The 27,198-nt window shown below is 31.9% G+C and overlaps 1 protein-coding gene across 1 annotated transcript in view; it reads right to left on the reverse strand.

The window, feature by feature from the left end:
* The window catches only part of LOC143075039 (uncharacterized), a 70,169-nt gene extending 43,431 nt beyond the window's left edge, over positions 1-26,738 (reverse strand). Inside the window, exons 1-26 of the mRNA XM_076250276.1 lie at positions 26,555-26,738; positions 25,220-25,313; positions 24,586-24,622; positions 24,099-24,219; positions 23,576-23,627; positions 23,121-23,221; positions 22,664-22,761; positions 20,584-20,630; positions 18,741-18,795; positions 17,861-17,924; positions 16,463-16,547; positions 15,752-16,035; positions 14,781-14,835; positions 14,247-14,390; positions 13,599-13,825; positions 11,174-11,304; positions 10,525-10,703; positions 10,082-10,227; positions 7,470-7,802; positions 6,619-6,758; positions 5,940-6,010; positions 5,232-5,392; positions 3,467-3,630; positions 2,822-2,987; positions 985-1,589; positions 501-754 (exon numbers count right to left, since the gene is read on the reverse strand). Of these exons, the coding sequence (XP_076106391.1) occupies positions 501-754; positions 985-1,589; positions 2,822-2,987; positions 3,467-3,630; positions 5,232-5,392; positions 5,940-6,010; positions 6,619-6,758; positions 7,470-7,802; positions 10,082-10,227; positions 10,525-10,703; positions 11,174-11,304; positions 13,599-13,825; positions 14,247-14,390; positions 14,781-14,835; positions 15,752-16,035; positions 16,463-16,547; positions 17,861-17,924; positions 18,741-18,795; positions 20,584-20,630; positions 22,664-22,761; positions 23,121-23,221; positions 23,576-23,627; positions 24,099-24,219; positions 24,586-24,622; positions 25,220-25,313; positions 26,555-26,686 (3,946 nt within the window). The 5' untranslated portion in view covers positions 26,687-26,738. The remainder of the gene's footprint in view (positions 1-500; positions 755-984; positions 1,590-2,821; positions 2,988-3,466; positions 3,631-5,231; positions 5,393-5,939; positions 6,011-6,618; positions 6,759-7,469; positions 7,803-10,081; positions 10,228-10,524; positions 10,704-11,173; positions 11,305-13,598; positions 13,826-14,246; positions 14,391-14,780; positions 14,836-15,751; positions 16,036-16,462; positions 16,548-17,860; positions 17,925-18,740; positions 18,796-20,583; positions 20,631-22,663; positions 22,762-23,120; positions 23,222-23,575; positions 23,628-24,098; positions 24,220-24,585; positions 24,623-25,219; positions 25,314-26,554) is intronic.
* Between the last annotated feature and the right edge of the window lie 460 nt (positions 26,739-27,198).

Genomic DNA, 27,198 nt, shown 5'->3' on the forward strand with positions numbered 1-27,198 from the left:
GGGGCTAGAGTTGTATCCCTTTAGTATGAAATAATTAACATTCATTTTGTTTTGGGCTAATATACTTTTTTTAGGTGGAACATAACACAACATGGAGATATCTCTGTAAAAAGCAGCTATATTTTTAAATCATGTTTTATTGTAAAGCCACTAAAGGTAACATTAAGCTTCTCAATGATTAAAAGTAGTATGTGTCAGACTGCTATATATCTAGTATATATTAATAAAATGAAATTTTTTCAATAAAGTGTGTGGTTCAATTTTTTTTTAAATTGTTAACATTTCTGCCAAAGGGTCTAAATAAACATTTTGTCAGAATTTCATGAAGATTAAAAGAGCCAAAAACTGTAAAATTGAGAAAGAAATATGCATATCCACAATTATTTTCAAATGTTCAGAATAAGGATGTGGTAGGACCGCCAATGAGACAACTATCCGCAAGTGACCACATGACATAGATGTTATCAAGCCTTCCACTATCCCATTGTAAAATTACAAACCCTCCACAGCCATTTCCAGTAACTTGTCAATCATAGAAAGTCTGTCTCCTGTCACTGTAGTATGAGCTTTCTTCAGTTTACGTCTGATCTGATGTAATGGCATTCCATCAGGGTACATTAATGGTTCTGTTCGTAGTTTGTCTGCCACTTCTTTAACTATGACATCTAATTGCTGTATCAATGGAGAGCCAGCTAACAGATTGCTGAGTTCTGTTAGGGGCTTGCCATTAATATCAAACTTAGGCAGAAATGACCTGAAAATAAAATACTAGGTTATCTAAGTTCCACTTAGTTTATTATCTATACCATTTCATGCCAGTACACAAGTACAGAAATTAACCGTATTGAAAAGCGAAAAATCTATCTTACATCTTAAATTTTATTTATAACTGGAAAGCTAAGAATTTGAGTAATTTTCATTTCAAAGATAAAAATTGAAAAAAATATTTATTGCTTTCAAACATTATATGTGTTTCAAACTTACTTAGCTGCTTTAGACAACATATTCTTGTATTTATCAAACTTTCCAGTCATATTGTGAAACCTCTCCTTGAAATGTTGCATCCACACAGGATGCTCTGGTTGGTTCTCCACGGATCTTCCATGACGATGGCCGCCAAATGGTGACTTAGATTTACTTCCGTCGTCATGACGATCAATCTCATCTTTGTCGTCTTCAGGTTCTCCAGTCATGTCCCCTTCCTCTGCATTCATACCAATGTAATAATAGGAGAAACCATTACACGTTGACTTGTGACCAGACCTTGGGAATCTCTTCTTCAGATAAGGAGCTGGATCAATATAAGAATAACCATCAGCTGGTACATCTGATATAGATTCAGTATTGTTCGGTCGTTTCCTCATTGATACAAACAGGAAGTTGTCTTCACAGTCAGACAATTTTTTGGACACTCCAATCTGTCTACCAGCCTTTTTGAAAATTCCTTTCTTATCTTCATCAATTCTGGTGTCTAGTTCAAAGCCACTAACCACTACTTCATACATAATTAGATCCGCTCTAGTTGGTCGTACTAATACCTCTGTGTCACTCACTCTATAGACAGTACCATGGAATGGAGCTACAACTTTCTATAGTATAAAAATAAACTTTTTGTCAAATTGAAAGATATAAAAGCAGTATAAATATAACTTGTATACATTTTCTATTGAATATATGAACTGGGTAGAATTGAAATCAACGGTATGCAAATGAATATCAATACTTTTCTTATCCTAATATGGGTTAAACAAAATCTCTATGCAAGGCCTGTAACTGTTTGAAAATTTAGTTTTTACAAAAGCTGTACAAAACAGACGAACATTCATTTCTCATTTCCTATTTGAATGTTCCAAACTCAATCAACATCTTATAATACATGTACATGTATATGTTCACTTGCTGAAGGTGGTACCAAACACCTTGACTAAAACTAATTTAGCTCTTTCAATTTTCCTAAAATTTGACAAAATATTTATTTTGACCCTTTGACAAAAATATAAAAATTTCAAAAAACTTTCTCGGATTTATAGCAGTTTGACAAACACTTAATTTGATGATTGAGAAGCTTAATATTTCCTTAACAATACAATGTGATGAAAAGATTTAGCTGATTTTACAGAGTTATCTCCCTGTAGTGTTATGTAACATCTTAAGGTCGATTTCTATCCGACTTAGCTCATAAAACATCAAAAAGATTCACACTGAAAAGATTTAAATGTGTTTAAACTTGATATGGTCTTTATAGTTATTTATAAGTGTATTAAGTTAACAGATATTGATACACTTTATAAATTCCTAAGCTTGACAGTTCACATTTTTTAACATCTATCGTCCCTAGGCTTCTAAAATGTTGTAAATTACAAATTTTTCAAGAAAAAAATATCTCACAAACAGGCTTTGAAAATTTTGACAAAATGCGTGCTTCCAAAATGTCGTATGTGAACTTGAACATTTTTGTAAATAGCAGTGAAATAAAAACTTTGACATCTCTGGATTATCTAAGAACTTAAATCATTTTCACAGAAATAAAGAAATGTACAATTATTTTTTTCCCAAAGCCATTCTATAACGATTTTCAAGTTTTCATACAACATTTTGGAAGCAAACTTTACAAACAACTGACATTGGCAAATTTGTAATATGTCTTATTACACACATTTTGATTGGTCTAACTGTATGCTATTTTGTAATACCAAAGATTTCCTCCCGCCCAGACCATTGGTGTCAAAAAGTATTTTTAGCCAAAAAAGTTGTATACGACATTTTAGAAGCCCAGCGACGCTATGACAGTTGTATCTACATCTTAATATTTATAACATACCTGATAATTTTTTTTGAAAGCTAGTTCTACACCATATCTTCCTTTGTTGTCACGGTGATACTCTCCACATCCACAGCTCGACTCGCAGGACGCAGGAATTCTGGGAAATTTACGATGAAACTTTGACCCAAATAGTTTCTGCATGTAATACTTTCCTTTATGAATTCTGCATTTAAAAGAAAGCGTAATTTATTATGTAAATGTTTAACTTTTCAATTATTAAATACGATGTGTTCCTCAAAGAAAGCTAAAAATATCTCTTTACCTGATTAGTGTATTGGTTTTTCATACACCATCAAAAACCATGAAGAATAAATTCAAATCCAAAAGATTAAGGCTTAATAAAGAATCATTTCAAAAATCACTACCTTTCAATATTTCTATTAATTTTTGTGTCATCTGATAAAATGGGAAAGAAAAATTACTGAACAGTATTTAATAACAGTTTCTTTATCTTTCTTATTCAAGTTCATTTCCTTCATGCAAACGAAAAGAGATTCAATATACATGAATAAAAGTGTCAAGCTCATATAAAATACAACAACAAAGAACAAAAGAGATAGCTGTTCTTTGGTATTTGCCATGCCGACAGTATAGGCCTTAAACAAAGCTACCTAAAATTGTAAAGAAATAAGTTTTACTTACACATCCCGTAGAAATGTATATGCATGTTTTATTTTCTTGAACATGTCCATGAGATGGGAGATCTTTTCCCAGAATGGTTTAGCTATGGTGATTACACCAGATAAAGTGGAATTAACTTCTTCTACAACTCCTTTGATAGTTTCGTGAATAAAGCTCTTGGATCCCTGAAAATATACATTGCAAAATTATTGAGTTATCTCCCCTTGAAAAGATGTACAGATCTGCAATGAAAATATTCAAAGCTTTGAAGAAGTAAATGAAATAAAATAAAATCATCCCATAACATGGTATATTTAATGTGTTTTACTCTGAGGTTTACTTATAACATTGATGTCCAAAATGAGCTAGCTACATTATAGTATTTTTTTCAATAAACTGTTATCACAGAGATATCTCGCCTTTTTGTAATTTTGATTATGCAAATGTTGAAATCAAAATAGCAATACTTTAACATCTTACACAAATTATGCAAGTATTCAAAGTCAATGAACCATGACGGAGTTACATGGCTAAACAATCTCCATGTAAATGAGATGTGCCAATTAATGCTAATACAACTGCATACCAAATACATGTATTTATCAAAGTTGTACAAAATCAAACATGAAAAATGTTGTTTGTTTATAGTTGACATGTGTTTGGTTAATTATAGTAAGGTCGGTTCGATTGAGATATTGAGTTCATGCACGAGTGAACTCAGGTGGTTTAAAGTCATTCGAGCCATTGCAGGGAAAGAGTACAGTAGCATTTTGCCAAATAAATAATATTATTAATTATATTATTTATTTTCAGATTTGTGGACCACAAGTATGGGTAAACCAGTACAAGCTGCTTTTAAATAGCTGTGAATTTACATGAATTTTCTACAATATTATACTCATATTTATAATAAAATGTGCGCTTGCCTCTGCAAGTGGCGTCTCCCATGTGAGAGTTTGTGGTTATTTGATAAATATTTTATGTTCGTTTGAGTTTACAAATTAGAATTTAACATTGACTTATTATAAGTCATTCCCAAACCTAAATACAAACATTAACTTGTAAACTATGTAAAAGTTTCAAAGTCAATGAACCATGAAGAGGGGGTGGGGCTATATAATCTCCATGGAAACAATACTTGCAAATGCCAATAAATTTGCATACCAAATATCATTGACTTGACATTAGCAGTGCATCTTAAAATGATATAATCAAAAACTAATACATTTAAGCTAAGATAAGTTTCAAAGTCAATAGACCATGCCTAAGGGAGCGGAGTCAAATTATCTCCATGAAAATGAGGTGTACCAATGCTTATACAACTGCATTCCAAATATGATTGACCTACCACTTGTGTTTCCCCATAAACTGACCTAATCACAAACTAATACATGTAAAAAAAAAAGCAAAAGTTTCAAAGTTACTAGACCATGACTGAGGGGGCAGGTTCAAATAAAATCCATGGAAATGAGATGTGGCAATGCTTATACAACTGCATACCAAATATGATTGACCTACCACTTGTGGTTCACCATAAACTAGACCTAATCACAAACTAATACATTGTTGACGCCGTTTCCGACCCCTGAAACTTTTTGACTCCGTCAAGACAAGACAAAAAATGATAATATTTGGAACTGTCCTGCTTGAGGCTCACATACATAGAAACTTATAAAACCAGTGAAACAAATATCAATTGTATAGTGAAAGCATACTATTCAGCAATCAGAAACAGTGAAATTGCTTGAATTGCAAATCTCCGCAAAAAAAACCCGCTTACACTGACCTTAAACCCATCAGTAATAACATCTGGAGACAGACTTGAACCAGCTGATGGATTAAGGTATATATCATGGATTTCATCTTGAGCCATTCTCAATACAACATTCAAGTCATCAAGGATACCTTTAACTTCTTCTCCTGGATGGAACCAGTATGGTGTTTGTCCTGTAAATATATGTCATTTACAATTTGATAAGATTAAAGTAAAAATGCCTTTAGATAAATAAAAACCAAATGTGTCAATAATGGAATACTAACAGTTGACCTTCCAATGAAACTGTTCACTACATTTTCTAGAAGGATTTGTGGTACTCTATAGCTAACTCTTGTTTTCTTTTCAATGTTTTATGTAATATCTTCCCCTTTATCCATAATGTCTGTCCTCAAGCTTATGATTTTAAAGTGTCTCTCTAGTAGTTTACTACATATAAACTTACTCTATCTGTCGTAGAGTTGTTACTTGTTTAGACGTTCTTATACTTTTTTTATATATATATCTAGATACATCTTAATGACAAAAAATGTCCAACCCGCTCTTTTAGTCAAATAACCTATATTTCAACACAAATTTTTATAGAGGCCATTGCATAGTATATTTATGCAAAATTTAAGAAAAATTCACTGGTGAAAAAAAATATTATTACTGTAGGGATCCACCTTAAAGTATCGATATATATTTTGTTCAGTTTAAGTATTTATAACTCAAACATACCTTTAGCAAAGAAACAGGAACCCATTATTGTATTCTTGGCTTCAATAAAGGTCGCAACAGCTAATTTAAACCTGAAAATTAATACATATTCAATTCTACATGAAACTGCAAATTAATAAGAGTGTTAAATTGGAATTTAATTTGCAACAAAACATGGTTTCTTTGATTCTCTTGACATTATTTTTTGTTATAACAGAAGAGCAAGAAAAGTTTTCTTAATCATTTGTAAACTGAACCATTATCACTGAACTTTGTTACGAGGCCAGCTGAAGCACAGCTCAAGTGCAGAATTTTCTTGCTATGTTGAAGATCCATTGGTGGCCTTCAGTAGTTTTTTTTGTTCAGGTTGTTGTCGATTTGGCACATTCCCCATTTCCATTCTCAATTTTATAAAAACTCATTTAATATCATTCTATATAGTACTACTGTGGATTCATTAATTTTCGTGGTTTGAGGAAAACTAATGCATATTCGTGGATATTTAATTTTGTGGTTTTGACAAAGTCAGCATACGTTCCTTTAGAAAATTTGCAATTTGTTGAATATTTAAATTGATGGTTCCCTTGTTCCCACGAAATCCACTTTTATGACATTTTGAACCAATTATGATGTGTTGGTGCACACTTTTGAAAATATTACTAAGAAATTTGATCATTGACTATGATATTTGTGTACTTACTTGAGAAGTGCCATTTCAATGCCATTAAATGATTGGACAGGATTTTCCCAGAACTTCCAGCTGTCTTTAATCAGAATAAATCCTTCCCCCATCTCGTGGGCCACAAATGGTAGAGTTACTGTCATTACATCTGCTATACTCTATAATGTACAATATCTATTGAAACAAATAAAACCAGACATCTTTAATTAAGTAAAATCCTTCTCCCATCTCATGGGCCACAAATGAGATAGAGTTACTGTCATTACATCTGCTATACTATATAATATACAATACTCATTGAATACTTAACATTGAAACAAACAAAACTTAAACTATCTTTACTACTTTATCATACACATAAAACATGCAAATTTTTGGTAAACAGTAGTCTCCAAAAACATATCTGTTCTTCTCACATCTACAAATAAAATATTTTAATAATTTTTGTTTTGATTATCTCCCCTTGACTACATTAAATTGAGAATAGAAATGGGGAATATGTAGAGACAACAACTTGACCAAAGAGCAAACAGCTGAAGGTCACCAATGAGCCGTCAATGCAAATCCCGCACACAGAGGTGCGCCTCAGCTGGCCCCTAAAACAAATGATGACATTCCATTACACTTTATGGTTTAAAAACATTTCAATGTACAGAATTAGATTCTGTTTATAATTAATCAAGTTTATATCAACAGTTTTATAACAAGATTGAAACATTTTGGGTTTTTTTTTCAATAAGAAAAGACTTCTTGGATCCTATAATTATTTGGAAAATTTATCTACAACTCCATAAATGTTTAACTTAAACTCTATTTTTCTCTGAATTTACTCAATGCTTGACAGACATGTTGTTAAACAGCAAACTTACATGGTAAAATCCTAACACATCAGATTTTACATCGGTGATGAAGTTCGTTACTCTGTTAATCACTTTCTTGAATCTGTCAATTAACGGAGAGCCATCAAAATCAATCAATTTATGATATGCTGTCTTTACTGATTCAACTATTTTGTGAATTATATCTGGAAGATTTTTGAAAATCTGTATAATTTCCTTGACAAGTTGAACAAAAGTCATTTCTTTCACCATCTCAATAAGTTCCTTTATAACATTAACAGCTTCTACGATCGGATCTATAATCTTGTGGAAAAGTCTGTCAAAGGCTGAAGCTATATTCTGGATGTCATCAAAACCAAAGTCCTAAAATTTTTTTAAAAATTAACACATGTACTTTATAGTCATTATTTTTGATTCAATAATTTTTCTAAATTGCCATTTTCTATGGGTAAGGGGCAGCAGCAAAGTAAAATATTTAAAGGAATACAAAAAGGGGTCTTGGGGCCAAGTGATGCAGGTAGTCCAACTGCTGTTTCACTAGCCTGATGACACCTAGGTTGTAAGTTAGAATCTTGCACATTGCAGTTGCCCTGCACTCCAATCTAAATTGACTATGATTATAAGTTTTCCTACCAAAGGTCAGTGGTTCTCTTAGGGGACTCAGGTTGCCTCAACCAATAAAAAGTGACCATCATGAGATAGTCTATAGTTAAATAAAGCCCCCCCCCCCCCCCCCCCCAAAAAAAAAAAGACACAACCAAAACTAGAGGCTCTAAAGAGCCTGTGTCGCTCACCTTGGTCTATGTGCATATTAAACAAAGGACACAAATGGATTCATGACAAAATTGTATTTTGGTGATGGTGATGTGTTTGAAGTTCTTACTTTACTGAACGATTTTGCTTCTTACAATTATATCTATAATGAACTTTGCCCATTAGTAACAGAGAACTATATTTGGTAAAAATTTACATAAATTTACCAAATTAATGAAAATTGTTAAAAATTGACTATAAAGGGCAATAACTCCTTAAGGGGTCAATTGACCATTTAGGTCATTTTGACTTATTTGTAGATCTTACTTTGCTGAACATTATTGCTGTTTACAGTTTATCGCTATCTATAATAGTATTCAAGATAACCAAAAACGGCAAAATTTCTTTAAAAATTACCAATTGGAGGGCAGCAACCCAACAACCAGTTGTCCAATTCATCTGAAAAATTCAGGGCAGATAGATATTGACTTGATTAACAATTTAACTTCTTGTCAGATTTGCTCTAGATGCTTTGGTTTCATAGTTATAAGCCAAAAACTGCATTTTACCCCTATGTTCTATTTTTAGCCGTGGCGGCCATCTTGGTTGAATGGCCAGGTCATCGGACACATTTTTCAAACTAGATACCCCAAAGATGATTGTGGCCTAGTAGTTTCAGTGGAGATTTTGTTAAAGATTACTTAGATTTATGAAAAATGGTTAAAGATTGACTATAAAGGGCAATAACTCCTAAAGGGGTCAACTGACCATTTTGGTCATGTTGACTTATTTGTAGATCTTACTTTGCTGAACATTATTGCTGTTTACAATTTATCTCTATCTATAAAAATATTCAAGATAATAACCAAAAACAGCAAAATTTCCTCAAAATTACCAACTCAGGGGCAGCAACCCAACAACCAATTGACCGATTCATCTGAAAATTTCAGGGCAGATAGATCTTGACCTGATAAACATTTTTATCCCATGTCAGATTTCCTCAAAATGCTTTGGTTTTTGAGTTATAAGCCAAAAACTGCATTTTACCCCTATGTTCTATTTTTAGCGGTGGCGGCCATCTTGGTTGGTTGACCAGGTCACGCCACACATTATTTAAACTAGATACCCCAAAAATGATTGTGGCCAAGTTTGGTTTAATTTGGCCCAGTAATTTCAGAGGAGAAGATTTTTGTAAAAGATTACTTTAATTTACGAAAAATGGTTAAAAATTGACTATAAAGGGCAATAACTCCTAAACGGGTCAACTGACCATTTTGGTCATGTTGACTTATTTGTAGATCTTACTTTGCTGAACATTATTGCTGTTTACAGTTTATCTCTATCTATAATAATATTCAAGATAATAACCAAAAACAGCAAAATTTCCTCAAAATTACCAATTCAGGGGCAGCAACCCAGCAACCGATTGACCAATTCATCTGAAAATTTCAGGGCAGATAGATCTTGACCTGATAAACATTTTTACCCCAGTCAGATTTGCTCTAAATGCTTTAGTTTTTGAGTTATAAGCCAAAAACTGCATTTTACCCCTATGTTCTATTTTTAGCCGTGGCGGCCATCTTGGTTGGTTGACCGGGTCACGCCACACATTTTTTAAACTAGATACCCCAATGATGATTGTGGCCAAGTTTGGCTTGATTTGGCCCAGAAGTTTCAGAGGAGAAGATTTTTGTAAAAGCTAACGCCGGACGACGACGGACGCCGGACGCAAAGTGAAGAGAAAAGCTCACTTGGCTCTTTGGGCCAGGTGAGCTAAAAAGGTACCCTTGACCCTTGAAGATAAGCAACTTTTATCCTAGTAGGAAATTGATACAATGGAAAATATATGAATCTATAGTCAGTTTTTCAGTTCTAAAAAAAATCTTTACCTTCAAAATATTGAGATTGTATTGGACTTTTTTCTTGTAACAAAGAGACACTCTAAAGATGTCAAACTTCATGCCAATGAGACCAACATTTACTTCAGCAAAAGCCAAGTTATCTACTTTTAATTCAAACTTCCCTTTGAATGGCTCTGAAAAATAAAGAAAATATTTTCCTAAAGTAGAATATATTTGTTTATTTGTTGCCTAGATGAAATTAAACATATCAAAGTAAAATATTGACCATAAAGATGAATAAAAAAGAAATTGAATAATTAATCATTTTACATCATTCTCCTAAATTTTAATAGATGAGAAAAATATAGGACGCATAATTATTTGGTTTCCCAAATCATCATTTCAATGTTGAAAATCCAACATTCAACTACCCCACTTGGAGAAATATTTTCACCTACTTTCAATTGCAGGAGAATCTATATGTACCATACCTAGATGTAAGTCTACAAAGTTTTCCTCTCTAAATCCAAAGGATGCTCCTAACTTCTTACTGCCAACTGTCTTACTCCAGTCAAACTTTGGCATGCCAAGATGGAAACTTAATGCCTTTAGAATGTCTGCTAGAGTTCCTCGTCTTACTCTCGTGATCATTGGGTATGTGTACTTTTGTCTGTAATGAAAAGATCAATAACAAGTGAAACTGTGAGCAGTAACTCACTGTCAGATGATACCTCAGTCCGCCCAGGAAGTTATTGAGTGATGAATCTGAAAATGCAACACACAGTATAGCTGACTTATATAAATTCTGAAACAAAATTTCAGTAACCCTTATAATCAGATGCTGTAGATTAGAGAATGATGTGACGTAAAAATATTCATGGGACGGATGGATGGACAAACAGACAGACAAGAAATAGTATACCCCAACTTTTTTGATGCAGGGGTATAATTACATTTTGTTAGATATCTATTGTCATTTAAATCCAGATCTTCAATAATTACAACATTTTGGTGTACACTTTTGAAATATGACAGGGAAAGCATAAATTCTATACAAATGCTTACAACTGAAAAGCAAACAAAAAGAGCATATATTGAGAATATAAAATAAAAGATGTTTGTCACGAAAAGTAAACTTACGCCAGCACAGCATCTTCTTGCTCTTTGGTCAGTTGTTTACTTTCAGGGTGTTCTACATAAATCTCATAGGCACTATGTCTGACTACATCTTCAGAGTCAAATAAGGTTGATCTTAATAGATGTGCAGCACTCTAAAATATATACATAAATAGTAAAATAGACTGAACATTGAGCTTTACACTAAGGATAAAAAATGCAGATACAAATAAAAATAAAATATGCTATTTAATAAAAGAGCAGCATTGCATAATATAAGCATACTATTGATATAACAAGAGGCTGTCAGAGCAACAGCAAACCAGATTTATTTGTGTCTTGGCATTTTTCAATATCACAAGGACCATAACTCAGGGCTTCCAAACAATATTTGAGCCAGCTGAACATTTCATATCTGATCCCGATTTTAATCCCTTAAGACTAAGTTATATAAGGCAATTATGGTAATCAGATGGCCATCCCAGTGATTAACATTAGATTAAAAGAAACGATATTAAACTTTACTTTGATATGAATTTGATGTTCTGACGTAAACTGTTAAATTGGCAGTGCATCATTCCAAGTGTGCACATCAGCGTGCTCATATCTGCTTTAGACTCTTTATTTGTGCAAAATGACGTTTTCAAAAACTTTACATCGTTTATAAATCACATTTTCTTATACCGGATGTTGACTTGACAATGGTAAAACCTGGACCAGAAACAGATACGGAAAATCTGTGTACATATAGAAAGCATGACTGATGGTGAAGAAGCTCTTTCCACGTTATTTCTTTAACAAAATACTTGAAATGAACGTTAGATACAGATATCAATGATAATTTTTGCATTTTTGAAGAAATGTAGGATGCATAATATAATAAATTTCCCACCTGCACACATATGTTCTAGTTCATACAACAGAGTTCTTACGATTTTTCTTTTAAAACCTTTTTTAATTTTTCATCAAATCATTTTTATAAACGTATTTCTTATAATTTTAATCTGTTGGACTAAAACAATGAGATACAAACCGCTGAAATGAAAGAAAATAACTTTGAATAGACCGATCAATTTATACGATGTCAGGTACCGAAAATAGTTTACCTGTCACCTGAACAGGTAGATTTCAGCTGTCCAACAACTAATTAGCCTTGATTAAAATTAAAAAGCATTGAAGTAGGGGTTGTTTTGATAGTAATTAATGATCATGACACTTTTATGACCAGAAATGTGTGGCTGATAAAGGCAAAATGTTGGGTCAAAAAGATTGAGAATTATGTTAAAATGACTGTCTCTTAAGAAAGCCTTGAAAACGGAAAAGTAGATGACCGTTTCATGCTTTGCCCAGCCGGACTTTTACCGGACATTATACAAATGTCCGGAGTATGTTTTGGAAGCCTTGCCATAAAAGCTTTGGTTAATTGGTTCATGAATTAATGTAACAACATGACTGGAAACACAATTTTTCCATCTTTCAAGAACCATTACTCCTGAACAGAAAAAGTGAAAATCGCCATTATTGAACTGGACCTCAATTTTGTCATCAGTAACAACATATTTAAATTTGAAAAGCTTTAGTTGAACGGTTCATGAGTAAATACACGGACACGACTTGAAACACCATATTTCAATCTTTCAAGAACCATAACTCCTGAACGGTAAAAGTCAAAATCGTCATTATTGAACTTGATCTCCATTTTGTCATCAGTAACATCATCTTAAAATTTTAAAAGCTTTGGTTGAATGGTTCATGAGTAAATGCAAGGACAGGTCTGGAAACACCATTTTTCAATCTTTCAAGAACCATAACTCCTGAATGGTAAAAGTCAAAATCATCATTATTAAACTTGACCTCAATTTTGTTATCAGTAACAACATATTAAAATTTTAAAAGCTTTGGTTGAACAGTTCATGAGTAAATGCACAGACAGGACTGGAAACACCATTTTTCAATCTTTTAAGAACCATAACTCCTGAACAGTAAAAGTCAAACTGTCATTATTGAACTTGACCTTCATTTTGTTGTTAGTAACAACATATTAAAATTTTAAAAGCCTTGGTTGAACGGTTCATGAGTAAATGCACAGACAACATATGGCTGCTGCCCACCCGCCGGCCGGCCAGCCAGCCACTGTACATCCCCAAATCAATAACTGACATTTTTGTCTCAAAAATCTGGTTAAAAACCTTTACTTCCATTTTATTATGACTGGATTGTTAAGGGAGATAACTCTTCCAAATAGTAGATTTTGGTACAGAAACACAAAGATTATTTCAAGTATTCAACTGTTTCATCAGCATCCCCAACATACCCTTTCTTTTACATTTGTAATCCATCAGCTGAAAAAAGAGTAGCGGCCAATCTACCAGTCAAGAATGTAAGTCTTGCGATATTTTTGTTTGATTGTCATATAAATAATCTCATATGTAAACCCTTGTAATATTACCTCGTTACAAGTAAAATGTCTAAGAGCCTGGGAAGCAGCCCTCCTTAACTCAGGATTGGCTTTATTCAGCTCCATATAAGATGTGATATGCTGGAGAGATCTAGGATGACCAGCATTCCCCAGAATATGTATAAGTGATCTCTTCAGAGCTACATGGTTGTCTCTGTCGTGGTACTTTCTACCTAGGGATCGTCTCTCTCTTGGTTTTACTATTTCTATAAACTCCGCTAAAATATTTATCAAATTCGTAATTAGATTAACAGAAAGTTTTTCAGACGTGATAAAAAACAATGAGGGACAAAATGAGAGACTTCCATGGATATTATGCAAGAAAACTTAATTTTTATAGAAGTTTTGCCTTTTACCCAATGATAGGGAAAGACTTGAATTTTACACTCATCCATAATTGTTGAAACATTTATTGATCTATACAAGTAAAACAGTGTCAAAAAGTAGATATTTTCTAAGTACACCAAATATAGCCAAGCCAACTAGATGCTTAAGGGGGTTTAAAAATGAAATATATGGCAATTAAATATTTGAATGTGAGAAATGAACCTCAAATGAATTGTACAGACAGTATTGATGATATATTATTCAATTAACATTTACTGTTAGAATGAAATATAACTGTAATTTCATCTGTACCTTCATTATGTATTCCAAGCCAGGTCTCAAACTTTTCTATTATTCTTTGAGCTTCTGTATCATTATTAATGTCTTTGAGGTTCTTAGCCAGAGCTCCTAGGGTAAGACAGGCTCTCTTTTGTGTCAAGGTCATATTGTTATTACCTGTTTAAAAGAGACAAAACATCTTGTTATAAGAATTATTGATTCTTTTTAAAACGTAAAAGTACTTTTAAAAAAATACACTTCATGATATGGTGTGGCAAGAATTTCAAATTGTCATGTTTTCATTTGTTTGTTGTTGTCATTCTGAAAAATTCCTAAAATATGTTTTTTCATAAATCTGGTTTTTTTAAGTAACATTTTGATCGTTTGTCTGAGCATATGTATAAAAGGGAAAATGAGTGATTCCTAAATGAAATGCTCATTTAGTAGTTGTCTTTATCCATATTTTAAAATTTGTTGTTTGGTTGATGACTAATTTAATTATACACCACACATCCTAATTCATATCTATTCATTTCGTTTAATTTACATCTTTTTAAACTACATTACCATGAAATGAGTGATTCTTTCCAAGACATAAATGTTCTACTGCTTGTACAAGGCTCTGCAAAAAATAAGATATAATGGTCAACAAACCCAATTTGTTTAACACATTAATCAACTGTTAATAAATACTTGATAGAAAGTGCAGGTTTCAGGAATTTGTCTTATTTATATTATAAAATGCTCATCACAATTCAATTTCATCATGTTTCACTAAACGCATGTTTCATCATGATACATTATTTTGATTGGCTAACAGCAATCTCACGTCATTTTCCAAATAAAATGTAACTTTCATGATGACATACATTTCCACAATTTTTAAAATGTACTTCGGTCTATGCCTTTACAACCCAATAAATTTACAAGAAGAAGCATTCAATTCTTAAATCAAGCCTTTTGAACTTGTTCACAATTCTGCGCTTACTTAAGTTGGTACCCAACACCTTGATTAATATTAATTTAAATTTGGCTCGTTTAATTTTCATAAAATTTTGACAAAATATTAACTTTGACCCCTTAAAAAAAATATAAAAATTTCAAAGCAAATGAACCAATCACTTTCTTGGAAAAAATTGGTTGGATACATAGCAGTTTGACAAACACTAATTTTGATCATTGAGAAGCTTTTTATTTCCTTAACAATAGAATGTGATTAAACATTTGGCTAATTTTAAAGAGTTATCTCCCTGTAGTGTTGTCAACGTATATTTGTTCCGCCTAACAGAAGTTCCAATGGAAACTTTGTTATAAACATTGTCATAATATCTATTCCTGTTGGAACAATTATTCTATACCATTTATTCCGTTAGGAACATATACTGTAATATTTAATCCTGTGGAAATAATATTCCAGAATATATTCTCCTTTTGGAACGTATTTTATGAAGGATCTTCTGTTCCGTGACAACGTTAGGTACCACCTTAACAAAGAGCTTCATATTGTAGCTTCAGACAATCTAATAATCATTACTTACAGGTATAGGTTGTTTGGTAGCTATACTGTGAATAAGACATCTCCTGACTTCCTCTACACTGGCATTCCTCTCTAAGACATAATCTACAAGAATCTGTTGTGATACATTGGATCTCATCTGAGATATCACATCTATCATGAGATATCTCTCCTCCAGACATTTGATATCAGAGATATCACATGATTTATTTAAGGCTGAGTAAGACAGTTGTAGAAAACTCTCCTGGTCCAGCTTACCCACCTCTTGTGTAAGGTTCCTGACACAATGTGTTCTGTTGGGTGCATCTGTAAAAAAAAAGAACTAAATTAAGTATTATCTGTTGACGCAAAGATATGTTTGGCCTTTACTAAGTTTTGCTAGTATGATGCAAGTGTTGATATTAAAATGTCAATATTTAAACATCTATAATCATGCAAAACATTGTATATCAAAGAACCAAGATGTAAAATCTATGTTTAAATTTCAATTTGTTATTTGCCTTATCTTCACATACATTATCAGACTTGATTGGTGTTTGCGTTACGCCGCATGAGCACAAAAGGCTATATCGCGGCGAGAGCTTTTTCAAATATTTTTACAATTTACAGTATAGTTTTAAAATAAGACAAAAGGTCCTTCAATAATTACATTATCATGATTATTGATGCATGTTTGTCAAATCAAAATTAAGACAATCTGACACAAATCATATTTATTCAAAAGTATACCTACATTTATTTTCATGTCTCTGCACACATGAGATTAAATCCTTGATTATTTCTCCTGTCTCCTTTAAAGTTGTTGGTTTTGGAGGTTTCTACAAAACAAGTGTATGTGATAAGAAAAGGTAAACCTTCAGATAAATATACTTTCTATCATTTCAGAAATGAGACAACTCTCCACAAGAGACAAAATGACACAGAAATAAACAGCTATAGGTTAATGTAAGGCCTTCAACAATGAGCAAAGGCTGTAACCCATAGTCAGCTATAAAAGGCCCTGAAATCACAAATGTAAAACAGCTCAAACGAGAAAACTAACAGCCTAATTAATGTACAAAAAAGTTAACAAAAAGTAAATATGTAACACGGCAACAAATGACAACCAATGCATAACAGGCTCCTGACTTGGGAAAGGCATATACATACAGAATGTGGGGGATTAAACATGTTTGCTACATAGAGTTATCAGGGGTTTATCTGGGTATTTTGGGAAAAAGGACCTTGGCCAGTTTTGGGAATTTTTTAGCGCAGTTTTCAATGAAATTCGGAAAAACAACCAATATACCAGATGTTAGTTTTAGTGTGTTTAGTTCATTAAATTTGTTTTTAAATATAACAACATGGTATTAAAGTTTATTTGAGTATCAAAATAATGAGTTCTAACTTTTTAAAGGATTGTTATTTTTTTTTATTTTGACATGAACGTTTGTGAACTAAAATATTTTGAGTTCTGTATAAAATATATCCTGTTTCTATTTTCTTTTATATATATCTTTTACTTTTCAATTTTAGTGTTGCTATGATAGCTGTCACATGTTTGGTTCTTTTCATTTTTTATTAACTGTATTTGATTGACAAACCCGGAATTATATACTTGTCCGTTTCCGGATTTGATCTGGTTTTAGTATTTTCCCACACTTCCTGTTTATATATGGCAGCCATTGTTTGTCAAATGTTGTTTGTCATTCAATGTTTCAACTTGGATTTACACATTACTTGTTGACGATTTTTGACATAAAGCTAGCTGTTGAATAAAATAAACATCTCTGTCATGAATAATAAAGATGAAAATAAATTTGATCATTTGGGAATTTTACTCCCAAAATTGGGAAAAATGTAGGGTTTTTGCCGTTGGGAATGGGTCCGAAAACCGGACCCTGTGGAATGCTAGAAAAATCCATGGTTATGTTGACTATTTGGCCTTTTTGTAATTTTTCACCATGGCGTTTTCAGTAACATCGTATTCTTCGAATTGTGAGTTTTTGATGTCTACTTGGTTTCTGCCATTTTTCATTTGTTTTGCTTAGATATATATTCTGCTGTGTTTGCTGTTTGTTTTGTTAAATTTTTTTTCAATGGAAGGAAAGGGTATGTAGAGGAGGATACTTAGATCAGAAATGGCATTTACCTTAATTACTACTATACTGTCTCTAACTAAACCATCACTGACTGAATCACTAGAATCAACTTTCCTGCAAAATCAAAAGAAATGTAAACCAATCAATTATTCTCCAGAAAAATTACCAACACACATATACAGTGAATAATCTGTATTGTTCCAACTGGAACAGACTAACAGTGCGACATCTTAACTTGCATGTTGATTTGTATGATATGTATTAAAATCTCTGATTCATATAGGTTATAAGGCTTACTCTTTTTTTATACTGTCAGATTAACAATTCTTCCATGATGCCATTAATGGTCTATTCCATCTGGCATCAATTCATACTTCTAACTGCAGATCAATAAAATATCTAACTTTGAAGTGAACAAAACATGAGTACATTGTAACATGTAAATTTAAAAGAAATGTTGGAATACTGTGTCTAGTTTCAGTAATAAGTTTTCTTTTCAGACAATTCCAAATTCTACAAATAAATGAATTGCACATGAAGTGTATGTTGTGTAAATAGCGTGAATTCAATCCTATGTTAATGTACTTTTGTTTGTCTACATGGGAACATCAATGACATCGGCCTGGGCGGAAGTAATTTTAGATGTTTTTAAATGGTAGACTTGAATGGCTGTATTTCTATATATCTCCTATTGCCACTACATTTTGGTGCCGTGACCAGGCTGTATTTCTATATATCTCCTATTGACACTACAGTGTATTGCAATTTCCAAATTCTGTATCCATGCCTATGAGTATAATCATGATAATATGATGTACTTTTGAAGTACACTAATTCATGTTTTTAATCTTTAATTTAATATAACATATCTATCTGTTCAGTAAAATATGCATTAAACATAACAGACATGATTTAAATGTATGTACAGACCTTTTCAGTGTTAGATGTACTCTTGTTTCAGCTGTGGCTGAGATACCTGGAAAATCTACAATACAAAATATATGAACTTAAGCATGTTAAGGTATCTTTAGTTTTTGTGCGTTGTTGAGTTGATATCTCACTCTGTTGTTATACATGTTATATATCTACATTTCATTTCATAATTTATGATATAAACATCAAATATATTAAGTGAGATTAACTAAAATGTAGTATCAAAATGAATCTCATCAGATGTTTACTATTTCAGTGATACTGGACGTATACTAAACTCTGTAATATATAAATGAACTACAATGAAAAATCCTACAAGACCAACATAACATAAGCTATTTATATAACATTTATAACTATCACTATTTATAGTCCTATAATATATGCCTTCACATAATATTTTCATTATCTAACAGTGTCATCCGGATATAATTTTTTTTAATTTAGGGCTAAGTGTTTGTCAAGTAAAGGTGTATCTAAAAGAATTGAAACATATGGTCGGGTTTACACCACAAAATCTACTCGACAAACCAATGCATCTAGGAAGGTTTCAAGGCCTGGCTTGACCTAGAAACATAAAAGTTGTATATATATACATGCATATCAGTATAGTTTATGTTTCAGATTTTTTTTTAAATTTAACTGGATTTTGATGTGCATTTTTTTCTGGTCTGCAGAAGATAGAGGAAAAAATTACACCGGAGTTTCATTTGATACAGTCCCCGGTAGACGAAATAATTACTATTGACATACTTGGGTAGGATTGCTACGGATGATTCCGACAACAAAAGTAGGCGTGTTATACACCATTGTGAAGATAAATCAATTTAGATTTATGACATAACAAGTTTTAGTGGGGTTGACAGCCGAGAAATCGACATATATTATAACAGAATTTCGCCACCAGCTAACATTTTTCTAAATCGCAATTTAAGTACCTTGTGTTAATTATTGATAAAGGTATATATAGGATTTTTTTTCTGAGAAGAGTGCCTGTGCATCATAATCAGAAACAAGATACATGTATAAGGTATTTCAAACATATATTATTGCCTATCTGAGTAGAGCCTAAAATGTTTCTACTGAGCCCTTAGAAAAAACTTTTGGGATCCAGGCATGCCTGTGCCTGTTCCTGACTCCCTCACTGTATTGCAGATTTTTGTGAAGTTTTAATTTGACATATATTTATATGCACAATTCATTTCACTAGTGTAATAAAAATAATTCTATAAATCAACGCTGCGCTCTGCATTGCAAATTCACCTTAGACCCACCATGCATTAAAAAATTTCTAGGGAAGACACTCAGTGACTGATGTAAGAATTACGGTTCCACAGCTATACTGCTCATGTCTTACATAATTTACCAACATGTCAGAGACATACCCTGTGTTACTATCAGTATTTAGACTGACTTCTTGCAGTACTGGCAGTAGTGATACATAGTTATAGTATAATTTATACATATAGAAAATTGAATATTTTATTCAACAACAAAATAAACAAAAAATATCTGTATCATACATATACCCAACATGTCTAAGTGACTGTGCCTTTTATTATCTAGAAACATGACTTTTTGTATAATATAATATATTTAAGATTAATAGCAAAATCGAGCCAAGTTTAGCAGGATGTTACTTAAAATGCATTTTTTTTGTCTATACTCACAGTGTACTAAGACTGAAATTTGTGGTGTAAATACGGCCATATTGATACATGTATTTCATGATATTTCAGAAAAGATTGTTTTAGATTTTTTTCTGAGTGTTTTAAACGCCATTATCATAATTAATGGGTTTTGAAAAGGGATAAAAAGAACACTTATATTACGATATTACCTCCTGAAGAATAGACTTTTATATCTCTGTCTACTGGTAAAGGTGTACTGTAAGAAACAAATAAAATCTTCAGCTCTCAATCTCCCCAACTTTAAAAATCCCGCCACAAAAGAGTTGTCTAACTTTGTATAAATTGGTACGTCTAAAAACCTATCAACATTTAATTATGATCATGGTCCGGTTTGGACCACTTTCCTAAGTGAGTTTATAAATTAAAATCATAGAACATATCAGAATTGAATGCTTCTTTTTGTAACTTCATTGGGGTGTAAAAGCGTTGACTGAAGTACATTTAGTATGAAGCGCTTCATTTTAAAAATGTGCGCCTGATCAACGCTTTTACAATCCTATGAAGTTTGTACAAAAACTTCACGCAAAATCAAGAAATCAAGAAATCGAAATCGATAAATTGAGCAATAGAAATCGAGAAATCGGGAAATTGAGAAATCGAGAAATCGAGAAATCGGGAAATTGAGAAATCGGGAAATTGAGAAATCGAGAAATCAAGAAAGCAAAAACGCGTAAACGCGAAGGCGAAAACGGGAAATAGATTTCTAGATGTCGCGTTTTCGCTTTCTCGCTTTCACGATTTTTCGATCTCCCGATTTCCCAATTTCCCAATTTTTCTTTTTCGCTTTCTCGAGTTTCCCGATCATGTTCCCGATTTCGTGATTTTGCGATTTTGCGTTTGCAAAGTGTTAGGAATAAACGCAAACACGCGAAAAGGTGAAAAGGCCGCATTCAGCTATTATCCATTGTTTAAGCATATATTATAAAATAACAGTACTGTAGTTGAAGAGTTGCCGCCGTCAATGGACGATGTCACGGTCGTAAATGCAGTTTTACTGGCGATGCTTGGGATCATTCAAAGTGATGAAGTATGAAAAAGACCACAATATAGATAAAAAGCGTAACGTTATCCCGATGTAAGCCGTGAAACGTCATTTTTTTTAACGTTTTTTTACTACCTACTTGCTACCCGTTGATTATGTTTCAATATGAACACGGAAATAATTGCATGAATACCAAAAACATAATTTTTTTTTATTGAATACACGGATTTGATGATTCTCGACAAATTAAGGAACATTTTTCGCCGATTTTATGTGTTTTCTTTACAAATTCTCATCTTTTTAATCAAATTCTATCAAAAGTGGCCATAGGAGGAATAGGGCAAGCCCTCTTTTAATTAGTAACATTTTCTTTTTAGACATTCACACGTTTACCCTTTCAACATGGTATTGAACAATTGAATCACAACATAATTAAAAAAAATCAAAAAATAGGTTACACCAAAGATATCAAACCAAGTCTGTAATGTAACGTTTCAATCAAAAGGCGGCTCCATCGTGCCGTTACGGTCATAAGCATCTCATTATTTATTTTGCTTAGGGGATTTTTTTTTTTGGTCCAACTTAAATCAAAGATCACAATGAAGAACATATATCATAATGTATTTGCGTTATAGAGTATGCTGATTATGTACCAATGATTTATTGGGTAAAATAAAATACATTTATTTATCCAATTGTACAGAAACTTATAAGAAACCGGAGCACATGAGGTCAACCCCGATTGTTGATGTAATAAGTGAGCATTTGTCGACTGCATGGTGTTTCTTTGCCTTTTTCTCTTAACCATAATCGCGATAATGATGTCTATCTTTCTTCAAATAATGGTTCTGATTGACTCCTGCATAGTATCTCTTTATGTTTTCTCCAGTTGACATTTGCCCTCAAAAAGGGACAACAATCTGAACTTGATTATCTCGCGGATCTTTTATATAATTAGAGTCCGTATGCAAAATTCCTATCCCTATCCAATATACCCTCATTTTCCAGTGACAGTCCAAATTTCCCCGACCATCTTCCCAAATGGCCTCTATTATGACAAGACCTACCTATTGTTTTTATTGTTAACTTGTTCTCGTCCTGAACATGCATGAAATATTTTCCACTGGACGTTAAGCAACCAACAATCAATCAATCAATCTTAATGTAATTACTGTATGAAGATGGATTTTTTTTAGAAGTTTGCGAAGTAGCCTATGCGTATGGCACCTACATATTACATTACATACCCGAGAGTGCGCTGTGAGGCAGGAGCATCACCATTCATTGTGATATTATCGAAAGCCTTTATTTCCTTGATATTATCAGAATGGTCAATATGCATCACCTGTAATTCAATAGACCATTGTAAACATAAGAATTCTACCGAAAAATAAATAATAAAAAGCAAAGGAAAGGTCACTATTTTGAATAAATGTTACAACACATTTAAACAAATTATAAAAAAAATACTTAAGTACAAAAAATTATGAAAAAGGAACTCCGTTAAACCTGACAAATAAAACGTTCCGCTAAACCTAGCAACGGAACGAATGAATAAAAAAACTACCAAAAACTGCCATATTCTGAAATGCTAGAAGTTTTATTTCTAAGACTAAAATGTTGAGTAAAACATGGGTTTATAGCTAACTGCATAAACCTTCCACTTGTATGACAATTGTCTATAGTCCAAGGAAGGGTACTTACTTTTGTATGTGTTCTGAGAACAGTCTTGGAACTGGTATGTTCACGTGTCAGAGTGTATCCAGTATCTGTCTTCTTCCCTTCATACTTATGGTCAAGATAGCCTAGAACGAGGTTGGAGTTTGTTTATGGTTATCTCAAAGTGTGCACCACATTTTTGATGTTATTTCAAATAGACAGATAAGATATTAATGTCATTCCTTTAAATTTAATTCTAAGCCGCGGTAAACCATGAAAAAACGTTGTTGGCGTCTCTGTCACATGATAAAATTATGTTTATGAGCTGATAGACAAAACACTGTCAGTCAATCAGAAGACACGTTATATCCAAAATTAAATGATATACTATATATGTTTGGGAAGGATATAGTTTGATGAAGTGTTACTAGTATACGAAATTGCAATACAAATATTTTGTTTAATATGATGAATAATATATTTTTCTAAAAGTGTATTACCGCCATGATCTCTTTCTCTTGATGAATACATCCATGTCTCGTGATCGCTTCTCTGTAATATAATTGTAATGTTTGTGCTAATATGATCTAATATGTATTGCCTTGAACAAAAGTGAATGTTTGTCACGCTTAAAAAATATTATTTCTAAAAACAGTCATCCAGAAATTCTATTCCAACGAAATATCCGACAAATGCAATATTACTAATAAATCAAGGTCTGCTTAACCTACCGGATAATTTTAAAGTTTTTTGTTGTTGGAAATAATCAAAGTAACTGTTTAGTTTCCGGTATAGTGTTTTGTTGACCACACATTTTTGTTTCTTCGTCTTTTTTCTTTGTGCCCTTGTTGTTTCCTTTGTTCTATACTTTAATTTTGTTTTGTTTTTTGGTCTCTTGGAAACAAATCCATGGTCTTAGACCCTGATAATAATGACATGATTTTAACTACAATTAGTCAATTTTAAATCATAATTTTCCAGAATTATTTTTCATTATTTTCATAGGTATATTAATTCTTTTACTTGGAATTTAGCTGACATTGTTCCAACCAAAGCTTTCTTTAAGGTGACCATTTCGTCCTTGTCTTCTTTGTGGTAATGGATAAAATGAACCAAACCATCAGGTTCCATTTCAAATAGAAAACTAAAAATATAACACGTTTGCACGCATTTAGTACTAAATGAATGCATACAAATGAACAATTTATGCAGTTTAAAAAAATGAAGATTTCTTAATAAACAAAGGAATAATTAAGGTCATTTGTCAATAAATCAATGCTCAAAAAATTATTTTCTATTAAAAACGCATTTTACATTTAAAGCAGAAATTTAGTTCACTGTTAGATATAAAAAAATAAATCTCAAAAAAACTTTCCGAAAAAAAAAAAAAAAAAATACAAACGAAACATAATATTAAAAAATACACATTATGCATAATAGACCGCTGCATTTTCACTAACACGACCACATATACATATAATTTTATGTAATAAACTAGTATACCATATACCTCCTAGAAAGATCCCATTTGAAAGGATTGTCAGCATCTACAAGATATAAATAATGGGATGTACATACATAAAAAGTTTGTCTGGTTTCCATGAATGTATATAGCTAATCTTACAAGAACAAAGACGAAATATTTATAAAATGTATCGTTATATTAACCTCATTAATTGTGCAAAATTTGGATTTGGATGAAAGAAACAATCAGGATATTGTGTGCAGGACATGTGTTTCTACAATATAAACTTCAACCAGTGTGCATGTAATGTTGAGATTTTGCCAGGCAACTTAAAACAATATTCAATTCTTAGCTACATGTAGTTCATTTTAATCATGATTAAAATGTACAATGTAATTGTATACTTTTTTTTATCAATATATCCAAACTCATATAGTATGAAATCAGAAATTAAAATTGCACCGATCCATGCTTAACTTTTAAGAGATGTCAAATAAAAATTATTACCCTGTTTCTCGAAAGCTAAATTTTGATAGTCTTTGAAAGACTATGAAGCAATTTCTTAAAGCTTGACAAGTATTTTATCAAACATTCTTTCATGTTGCCATGAATCACGAATACAAAAAAGTACCAACAACTCTCCTTGACTCAATATGAAGTAAAACAGACGAGTTCTTACATTCACCATTCTGTGCATGTTGAACAAAACTTTGTACAAACAACTGATGGAACTTTATACCAGTGTCTGATTCGTTGATCTTTTGTATTCGGAACTAAAAAGAAAAGAGAAAATACCCAAACTAAAGTGTATTATATGGAGTGACAATTTATATAAATACAAATAACGTTGCATATTCTTCTTAGAATAAGTCACCCAAACTCATTATCATGCATTTAATTTAGTTCGGCGTTAGTATTTTCACAGTATTTGCATTCATATGTATCCGTATGCGGGATTTTCTCGCTGTATTGAAGACCAATTGGTGGCATTCAGCTGTTTTCTGCTCTTTGGTCGGGTTGTTGTCTCTATGACACAATCCCAATTTCCATTCTCAATTTTATATGTAGTATGGGTGTATACAAATAGTCCTTAAAGATAGAAGGCTTATATTTTTTCACGTTATAAAAATGGAGTTTATATTATCTTTCTTTTTTCCAAAACAATGATAGATAAGTTTTTTTGAAAGCTACTGGTTTTGTCCCAAATATAAACATTTGTTTAATGATTACTTTTTAAAAAAGAACTGATATGCTTTCTCTAGTCAAAAATTGAAAAACAAAATTTAACCATTTCCGTTTTTTTTTTTTTTTTTTTTGGCTACATGAAAACAATAGGAACGTTTACTATACAGTCATTTTAAAACTATTATTTGATAAACTAAAAAAAGTTTTATTATCTCCAAAAATTGATTTTCACCCTTCGAAAAAAATCCAAAGATTGTCAGTAATTGTAAAAAAAGTAATTATGAAAATAATAATTGAAATTAATATGTTTTTATGGGATAAGAGCATATTAATTCAATTTATTTTTATTTCTATTATAGATATAATTAGCCTTTCTTCATCAGCTCATTCTAAATAATTTTGTTCGCATTTGTTTAGTACCTTATTATATGTCGAAAGCTCTCCATATATTTTGTAAGGTTTATTAGAAACTAGGAAAACACCCTTTAAAGGACATTTTACATGTACAAGATACTGATGGTGAAATAGCAATTGATATTGAATAACTGTACAGTGGTTTTTTCAATGATAAATGCTATTGTGTACTAGGCCTTGTCATCTATCTGTTGTTGAATCTGATTAAAAATGTTCAATATTTTAATAGACTGTGATTTAAAACAGGATACACGAGGTATAGAGTTTAAACAAACGAATCTTTTCACATAAAACTATTACAAATAGAGGCATAATAAGAAATCATTTCACCAGTATATTACTAGTTTATTTAATTTTTCTATCAAAAAAATACATTCAAAGAACTGGGTCTATATTTTATAAGACATAGGCCTACCTTTAGTACCGTGGTGACATTGTGCATCCCAAGTGTATCTGATGTTGAGGAATAAGTATAATGATGATCGTATCCTGCTTCATAATTGAAACCCTCCGCGGGATTCAAAAATAATAGTATGAGAAGCAACATTATTACTTTAGAAAATAATGATTAAATTGACATTTTGTTTCTCTAAATTATACTACTGACAAACACGCTGAATTTTCAAATCAATCTGTTTGTAATTTCAACAAGGTAAACTTATTTTTACTTGAAGATTAGATTTGGGTATAGAGAAGTAGTTAAGATAATACTGACAGGGTCGATATTGATTTTTATGTCATATCAGTTTTAACGCAAAGATTTGTTTTAAAAGACGATTCTATAACAATAAGATCACTGTATCTGATTTATATAGAGATTAATACATGGCCTTTTCCATATCAGCCTGGGTATCATCCCGAGACCCCCATATCAGCCCGAGACGGAGTCTATCATATACTTCCGACAATAGTTTTATGTAAGGCAAATAAACTAATGCAATAACTAAAACAGTCAAACATTTTATAAAGAAAATTAAAATTATGAATCAAATATACTATAGTTGTCCAACAACAGCATTATACTCCTTATATATTTATGGTAACATTTCCTATAGAGGC

This window comes from Mytilus galloprovincialis, chromosome 5 (genome assembly GCF_965363235.1).
Source record: "Mytilus galloprovincialis chromosome 5, xbMytGall1.hap1.1, whole genome shotgun sequence".
Lineage (NCBI taxonomy): Eukaryota > Metazoa > Mollusca > Bivalvia > Mytilida > Mytilidae > Mytilus > Mytilus galloprovincialis.